Source organism: Pterocles gutturalis, unplaced genomic scaffold, assembly GCF_000699245.1.
Source record: "Pterocles gutturalis isolate BGI_N339 unplaced genomic scaffold, ASM69924v1 scaffold198, whole genome shotgun sequence".
Classification (NCBI taxonomy): Eukaryota; Metazoa; Chordata; class Aves; order Pterocliformes; family Pteroclidae; genus Pterocles; species Pterocles gutturalis.
The window spans coordinates 101-9163 of NW_010125086.1; the positions used below are offsets into that span (position 1 = coordinate 101).

The 9063-nt window shown below is 52.1% G+C and overlaps 1 protein-coding gene across 1 annotated transcript in view; it reads right to left on the reverse strand.

Annotated features, from left to right (window-relative positions):
• Window positions 1-5839: 5839 nt before the first annotated feature.
• Window positions 5840-9063, reverse strand: part of BUD13 (BUD13 homolog (S. cerevisiae)) — a gene marked incomplete at its 5' end in the record, with an annotated part of 3673 nt that continues 449 nt past the window's right edge. Inside the window, 9 exons of the mRNA XM_010078410.1 lie at window positions 5840-5933; window positions 6329-6410; window positions 6797-6978; window positions 7216-7354; window positions 7845-7953; window positions 8307-8425; window positions 8498-8614; window positions 8738-8861; window positions 8985-9063. The exon at window positions 8985-9063 is cut by the window's right edge and continues 26 nt beyond it. Of these exons, the coding sequence (XP_010076712.1) occupies window positions 5840-5933; window positions 6329-6410; window positions 6797-6978; window positions 7216-7354; window positions 7845-7953; window positions 8307-8425; window positions 8498-8614; window positions 8738-8861; window positions 8985-9063 (1045 nt within the window). The remainder of the gene's footprint in view (window positions 5934-6328; window positions 6411-6796; window positions 6979-7215; window positions 7355-7844; window positions 7954-8306; window positions 8426-8497; window positions 8615-8737; window positions 8862-8984) is intronic.

Sequence of the window (9063 nt, forward strand, 5' to 3'; positions counted from 1 at the left end):
GGCACCCGAGCAGGGCAGGGCTTGGCCGACATCCCAGCACAGAACGACATCCCGGCACAGCACGGCTCTGCTCGCAGGGGAGCTGGGCTGCAGCTCACTCCAGCGCACCTGCAGAGAAAACACCATCATCATCATCATCACCAAAACACCCCAAAGAGGAGCTGACAGGATGCAATGCACTCCCTCCTAAGCTGATAACAGAATAACCTCCGGGCATACCGCTCCCAGCAGCGCAGCAGGGACTCGAGGAGCAGAGATGGGACCAGAGCTCAGCCCAGCTCACACTGAGCAGGACCTGTGCCCACCACCATGGAAGTGGTGGGTGGGCAAAGCCCTGGGTGCCCCCAGTGCCCAGCAGCGGGGGTCCCCCTCTGCGTTAAGCCCTTTAAGAAGGAATCTATTTGCTGGCAATTACACACAGGCTAGAACACCGTGATTTTATTACATCAATAAAGCACTCTGCAATTATAATCTGTAATTTCTGCTGCGGGGTGTTCAGCGTTACAGCAACCCGATGCACAGCACCGCACCCGCCTGGCCCCCAGGGTCTGCCCCACGTGCTGCGCTCGGCCACCAGCATGGTTCAGATGCCACCAGGGATGTGGCCGTGGGTGCCACACCACCCTGGGATTGCAGCCCTGGGGGTCCCGCAGCACGCGGATGGGGAGGTCTCGCTCCCTGCCAGCGATGCTCGAAGGTCAGCCTTGTTCCTTGCAGTCCCCAAAGGCTCAGCCCTGCCACCACAGGGACAGGGCTCTGGTGGCCACAGAGGACAAGTCCTCATCCCCGTCCTCATCTCCTGCACCTGAATAGGAGCCCAGGCTGGAGGCGTCGCGCTGGCTCGGCTGATGAAGTTATAATTCCTGAAGTTCCTCCACGATGAATATGGATGCACATCTGCCTCCGCTTGGGTGCAACAAATGCTTAGAGATTGTGTGACATTATCCCAAAATCGTGTCTGCCGCTGACATCCCGGCTATCCTGGGCACGGACCGGCTGTGGCCCGGAGCTGCCAGGGGATGTTCCATCACCTGGAAAAAATAAATGTGGCAGACTTTTAACCAGACATCAGTTTTGTGCAGCAGGATCCTGGAGAGGAGGAGCAGCCATTCCCTGGGGGGCAGGGGCTGCTCCCAGACCCCTCTCCGTGCACAGGGACACGGCGCTGTCCCTGGGGTGCACTGCAGGGAAACTGAGGCACGGGAAACTTCCCACCCCCCCCCATGCACAGCGGAGCGGTGCCCAAACCACAAGCCCGATTACTCGGTGCCTTACACTAACCACCAGATACCACATCTGAAATGTGTTTATTTCCATCCAGGCTGCTTTTTAATTTGATTATTTATCTCCCGTTTAGCCTTCGACAGATCAAAGGCTCGGCGGAGGGGAAGCAGAGCTGGGCTGAGCATGGAAATGAGCCTCGATACATAATTAATTAACAGAAAACAGTTTCATTAGGAGATGGTGTTACATGGCTGTTTGTCTTAAAAAAATTAAGCTGCGTAAAGAGCATGAGGGAGAATGCATCTCCCCACCCGTGCCGGGGGGAGCCCTGACCTCGGCATCGCCCGCCCCAGCCCAGCTCCCACATCCTCCCCGAGGAGCACGGCAAGGGTCCGGGGCGCGGCCCCCTCCTCCTTAACTGCGTGCTATGGCTCCTACCCTTGATTATTAATCTGTTTTTAATTCTATTAAGAGATGGCCAGGAGAAAAAGCATCAATTTTAGATTAACAAGGTTATTAGCACTTAATTATGTGAGGTGTCTTTGTAATTGAAAAGGAAAAGAGGAAGCGCCATAAATATCCCCAGCCCCCGAGCTCCTGGGGGTTTGCGGGTGGCTCTTTATTCACGAGGCTGTAGAACCATAAATATTAAATATCTTGTGAAAAAAAATTACAAGGCAGAGAGAGGATGCCCTCTGGATATTCCGGTGCCGAATGTTCTTGCATTTACAAATATTCATTAACTGGGATCTGCAAAGTTATTTCCACCAAGACTCGGTGAATGAGCAGGAGAGAGAGGTTAGTTAAAAAAAAAAAAATAGAGTCTGGAGTAAATATTATTAGTAATTTTTATCTCTGCGTGCCCCTAATTATTCCATAATTAGGGAAAGTGCACATATGCATATCCAACCGCTAACCTGTTGCATTTACAAATATTCATTAACTGGGATCTGCAAAGTTATTTCCACCAAGACTCGGTGAATGAGCAGGAGAGAGAGGTTATTTAAAAAAAAAAAAATAGAGTCTGGAGTAAATATTATTAGTAATTTTTATCTCTGCGTGCCCCTAATTATTCCATAATTAGGGAAAGTGCACATATGCATATCCAACCGCTAACCTGTCAGTCTCAGGGAGTTTCGCTCCCGGGGAAAGCGCTTTTCCCCCAAACCGAAAGGGAGACGCCCGTGCCTTGGGGGACCCCACCGTGGCACCGTCCCCCAGCACACCCCCCTGAGATCCCCGGACAGTTCACGCAGCCATCGGGCTCTGCTGAGCACCCACGACTTGGAGCCACTGCTGGTTAGAGAGAAATCACAACGAGAAATCCCAGACTCTTTTTAATTAAAAAATAATAGGAGAGCGCAGCAGGAAATGTTCCTGTGTCACCCAGCACAACCCGCGTTGCTGGAGCTGTTACAACAAAAACCCAAGAGCCAGGTCGTCGGGAGAGTAGGACAGACAGAGTGGGACAGACAGACTCTCCTAGTGGGGTTGTCTCTCTGGTTGGCCCCCCTACTCCCAAAGGGGTCCTGGGGGGCAGGTGGTGGCACACACTGGGAATTAAGCTCTTAATCTTAACTAAACACATTACCCATGAGCTCATCAACAAAAATCTAATTATTATGTGTGAGGCCAAGCCTAATTGCTTGTCCTTGACATGAATAATGCGCCACGTAAGCCTATTAGCCAGTGTAAGCCTATTATTATTATTATCGTGCTCACTGTCAAAAGTATAAAAGTAAAACAGTCGAACAGGGGGAAAAAAATAATGTTGTGCAATTAGCAGCAAAATGCCAAATAAGCTCATTAACTGTACGAGGGAGTGAGCGCTGCCAGTCATAAGCCAGTGACCAAATATTTCAGGGCTGGTCAGGGTGAACCTGTCCCTGCCCGCCGGGATGCCGGGCACGGGAGGGATGGGCAGGCAGAGGCCGGAGCACGGGGCAGCACCACAGCATCCTGGCTCCAGCAGCACGGTTCCCCGAGAAAGGAGCAGAGCAGCTTCTCTGCAAAGTAACAAAAAGTTATGAAATTTCAAGCCAAGTCCAAGCTTGGTACCAGCAGCCGCAGCACCCGGGTGGCATCTCTCTCCCAACATCCGAAATCAGGCACCGGCCGGCGCTGACCCTCAACCTGCCCCCAGACACCGCCCGGCTCCTTCCCGTGGTTTGCTAATTGCGTCCCGCTAATGAGAAAGTGCGGCTGGGGGGGGGGGGTGAGCAGCGCTGCCTCTCGCGCACGCACTCCTCCCTGACTTATCACTGCTCACAGGATGTTTACAATAATTTCTAATTTGCGCAATTATTAATCATTTTTCTATCTGCCTCATTTGCATAATAATTACTCTGCTCGGTGTCTGCCATGACTGTGAATGACAGTGTTTTAAATTAAATTAAGATTTTAATATTCATTTTTTGGGTTAAAGCTAATCAAAGGTGCTGCTCGCTGCCAAGACTGGGGCTGCTGCCCTTCCAGAACCGCTAATAAAGAGATCCACGTGCCGGTGTCACCCGCTTTGTCCCCATCACCCCTCTCATCCCAGAGGATCCCACAACGGCTCTGCTGCCAGAACCGCTCAGATGCAGCCACATCAGGGACAGGAGAGCCGCGGCGACGGGACGCAGCCCAAGGGCGCCCGGACAAACCCACCTCCCTGCTCCCCACCCACACACGAGCAGGAGGACAGCAGCTGGGAGGGATGTGTGCGAGGGACAGCTGCTCGTGCAGACCCCGGGCTGGGCTCTGACCTTGTCCGTGCCCCAGGGACATGCCTGAGATGCCCGGCAAGACCCTGGTTTCTGCAGCAGCCACATCCAGAGCTCTGCAGGGAGCTGCGGCACCTCAAGCTCGGTGGCATCAGCCGGCTCTCACCAACACATCTGCACATCCTTCTCGGGCTCACCCTGCTCCTGGCATCTCGGGAAACAGGCTGGATCCCTCGGCAAAGGGATGAGGCAGCTCTCCTGTCCCCCCTGAAGTGCCGTTTTAGATCCTATATTAGGATCAGCCGTCCGAATATTTGCTCATTTGCACCAAGGCAACAACATAGAAGAAGGATGCACATGAAAATATCGTAACTGCATCATCTAAGCTCTCCCCCACACTGCTGTTCTGCACAGAGATGTTTTACCAAGAAGATGCCAGGTAAGGAATGAATACTAGATGTACGGCATACACTCGGTATTGTACCAAACAACAACAGGAGGTCCCTGTGGCAGCACTCAACATACATACCTCCTGCTAAAAATCTGAAAACTGCAGCTTTTGAAAATAAGCTGCAAGAGCAGCTTGTGCTATTTTCAGGTGCTGGAAAAACTCTGGGCTTAGCAGCATCATTCCGATGACTTTGCCTTCCTAAGTAGCAGCGTACAGTCCCAACTCTCCCGCTGCCGGCTGAGAAGCACACACTCACCCAAGCAGGGCAGAGAGGAAGGTACAAGCATCTCACCAGGGCAACAGCTCTCCGCGCTAAGATGAATTCAGTAATTCCACAGTGGTTTGGTTTTTTTTTTTTTTTTACATCTCCAGCAGCACTCAGATAAAGTGAGATCAAAAACGAGTACGTGTCAAATGTCACTCTGTTCTTCAAGGCTGCAGCTGCCTCAAGGTATAAGAAAAACAGAAATTAGGAGCTTGGCAATAGGAGGGGTAAGTACAACTGGAAAATACTCACGACTGAAGAGCAGGCGTTCAGTACGGCTCTGAACTCCCACTGCTGCCTCACACGACTGCCTCATGCTCCCAAACCATTTTCCTGCCCAGCAGGCTGCAATAGGGACCATGTGAGTCCCGACACAGCCTTTGTGCCCCCAAAAGAGACGAGACCTGCTCAGGGTGGTTTCCCTCTGTTTGGTTATCCCGGTAAAAAACCACCGCTCACTCCCCCAGGACCTACAAACGGTGCCTGGTTCTCCCTCCCCCTCTGGCCTCAGGGCCATCGGCCGGTCACAGCTGATGTGCTCACGAGCAGTGACAGAGGAGCACCTGTCCCCAAAGGACCTGCTGAAGCCGAACCCACTGTCCCACCGATACATGCAGGACCGTTCCCACTCGTAGCCTGGAGAGTTACCAGCCTTCGGAAAAGACATGGTGAAGCACCATCTGTCTGGCAGAGGTAACCACAGGCTGCGCTGGCCACAGCAGACGCTATATCCAATCCCTTCACCGGCAGCCTGACAACAATTTACCCTCCTCATCCCTACCTTGGAAAAAACATCACCACACAAAATCAGGTAAAAAAAAGAAAGCTGTTATTTACAAGTGTACACAGGGTTTTTCAGGGCTCCTAGAAACGTAACACAGTTAATAAACAGCAGAGCAGGAAGGCCCAAGGCTGTGCCACTCCCGAGAAGACTTTTTGTAGTTATACTTCTCGCCCACAGCCCTCCTAGTGCTCAACAATCCCTGCAAAGAGCAGCGCCGCGACCGGCCCCTGGCCGCTCCTGAGGACAAAGCATCTCCAGGCACTGCTGGCTGCATGTCACACATGCTCCTGGGACATCACCGAGAACAACTGCGATTATTTCCACAAGACGGTCCCCTGGGATGCTGAACGTCGAGGACAGGGCTTGGTCTGGGCACAGTGAGCCACTCCTCGCGGCGTTCTTCATCTCGTCTACATGTCCTCAACGCTCCACTTGTACGCCAGCTCCTGGACTGCCTTCTTGTTGGCTATCCTGGCAAAGCGCTGCTGCTCAAACCCGTTGGACCTACAGAACAATAGCAACAAGACCGTGGGCTGCTGCGCAGAAGCTTTTCTGAAGCAACAGAATTTTTTAGAGACACCACGAGCTTTCCACCACTTTCACCCTGGCTCAGTTTCCACCTCCATCTGTGGGCAGCAGCAGGCAGCACTCCCAAAGTTATTCACACCCTTGCTGCCGGTACCAACCTCGCTCCCTTCTGTCAGATAATCATGTATTCATCACCCGTAACTCCACATAATCATGTATTCATCACCCGTAACTCCACACACTCAACCTCAGCATTGCTAACAACCTAATTCATCTGAAAACCAGGAGTCTTTACACTGTGAACTCTTGGAAGCAAAAGCTCATTTACTTTTGCTGTTCTTCTACCACACCGTAGTATGGGGAACATGTACCTGTCCACACCATCCCAGCGGTGCCCGGGCCATATATTAAATCTGTTGAGCGGAGGTGCTGGTCCCTTGTACTTGGGTTTTTCTAGAAACAGAAAGAGCGATACGGCCATTTACTACTTCAGCCCAATCCTGCGGTCACATCATCATCAACCCAAGAGGTGTAACCAGGCATAGCGCACCGCCTGTGAACAGCCAGCTACACCTCACAAACTTCCAACAATAAGAATACACAGGTTCCAGTTTGATTAAGGGTAAGTCACTTGATACTGCTCTCTAAGCTAATAAATAATAGTAACGGCTGCTGGTGACAAGCCAGCAACAGCAAATCCCGCTAGTACACAACCCCCGGAGCAGCAGTCCTTCAGGATGAAGCTGCCGCAGCAGTCCTGGGCTACATACGAAACAGCGGCTGTGTTTCTGTGATGCTGGGGCCACAAACCACACACAGGTGTAAGTCAACATCCAAACCTTTAACTTTGTTCTCTTTGGCCTTCCTTTTTTTGATGAAGTCAGCCATGGGGTCTCCTTCTCTCTCTTGTTCCCGCAGCATTCGATCCAGATCCTGATCATCGATGTAACGGGCCAATGGCTTCTGCATCTCTTTTATGGCATCCTCCACGTTCTGCTGCTGCTGCCTCCCCTGCGCTAGCCTAAAAACAAACACACAGTTTCACCCCCAAACCAAGCCATTGTTTTCCTGGGACTGGCTCAATCTGCAGGATGGATCAGAGCCCCGAACTTCTGAAACTCGGAACAAAGCAACATGCCACCAATGCCACCACTGGGTGCGGGAACAAAACCAAAACCAGCCTAAAAAGCAGGGAGTGGAGTCCAAAGCTGTAACACAAGGCCCAAAGACCATGCCAGGGAGCTCGGGAGAACCTTACCCTTTTCCCCACTTGGCATATTGCTCGTCTCTCTCCGACTGTGCTTCAGCTTTCTGCCTCTGCTCCAGCCGCTCCTGCGCAAGGTCCCTCTTACGCCCAGACTTGTCTCGGAAGACAGTCTCAGAGTACCGGGATTCCTCTGGAAGGGGCAGATACCTCAATTCACACATTTTGGAACATTTTGACATCTCCAGACAACTCAGTGACTAACTGCCACTCTTTTCAACATTTTTCCCTTGTATTTGTTCCAGCCTCTGCAGGAGCTTCTCATCCAAAACCAGGCAGGACCACAGCTCTTGCTTTTAGCTGCTGCCCCAGGCAACCATGCTCGTACCCTGAGCTCTCTGAACACCAGTCTGCTTCTTCACACTTGCAGACAGGGCAGAGAGAGAAAAAGCCTCTCACCCTCCCTATGATTTCACTGGCACAGCTTTGAAAACACCACTTATAAATCTGTCATTTCAGAGGCTCACTGACCCTACCCAAGGAATCCCATCAGCACTTCTAGATGCTGCTCCACAGGGATGCTCTCCATCAGCACCCGGACACGAGGGCCTGACACAGCATCAGGCGACAGTCGAGAGCAGAGAGAAAGCGAGCCGCTGCCTGCAGTGTTGTTACACCCCTACCTTCCAACTGCTTGTTATCTCTCTCATGCCTCCTGAGCTCCTGCTGTTCCCTCCGCAGCACGTCAGCTGAGACCAAGCCAGCTTTCACCCCAGATAACATCACGTTTGCCTGCAAATTAAACCAAAAAATATCCCATTTACTGCTAGCTGAGAGGTGCCCAGCGATCCAGACACATAACGAGGGGATGGCCTGAAGCCAAGAGAGATGTGTCAGCGGACACAGACGTGTTACAAAGCCACTTTGCCGGCATCTTCACAAACAACTTCCCCAGACCTCCAGACAGAGTGGACTGAGGCAGAGCTCCTCTCTCACGCCTCCTCTTATTGCAGGCAGAGGGTCTGGCATGGCTGCTTACATGAGGCATGTGAAATTTCTACTCCACAATTTTAAGCTGTTGGATTTTTAGAGTTTTCTATCAACAGGAATAATCTACAGCTTAAATGGAAAGACGAAACGTTCACCTTCTTGGGAGATCCCTTAGCATCATGGTGGCGATGAGGCGAGAGGTCAGGAGGACTCCTTGAACTACGCTGATCCTTTCTGGCTGGCACAGTCCGTCGTGGAGGAGATAAATCAGAGTCTGAAGATTTGCTCCGACTCTGTTTGAGAGGACCACGCTTCGGGGAACCACTGCGTGCACGGCCGAGCCTGCAGTCTGCATCAGAGGCGTTCTGGGTGCCCCTCCGTGGGGACGGGGAGTCGGAGTTGTGCCTCAGACACCTCTGAGGCGAGGGCACCTGCCGAAGCTTTTTTGAGACTGGAGAAGCACCTGCAGTAAAGACACATACTAACTACAAACTACTGAATTAGACAGAATTAGTCCCAAGAAAGGACTCAACATGGTGGTGCATGAGGTTAACGCCTAAAAAACACACTTCTTCCGCACACTCACCTTTTGTTCTGCTCTGCTTTTTCACACTAGGTGACCCAGTCCTCTTTCTCCGAGGAGGTGACAAATCTGGGTCAGAATCGTACCTCTTCTTCCGTGGAGGGGACAGATCTGGAGTAGCCTGACGCTTCTGACATGACGAGGACTTGTCAGAGACGCCGTGCCTGAGCCGAGACTGCTCTCCTTGGACTCCCCCTGACTGTGACTTGTCGGTGGTTTTGCAGCCCTTTTTCCCCATTGCTGAGCTGACTGTCTTTGGAGAGAGGTCCGGGGAGTCGTGACGCTGTCGCCTGGGAGGCGACAGGTCCGGGGAGTCGTGACGCGGTCGC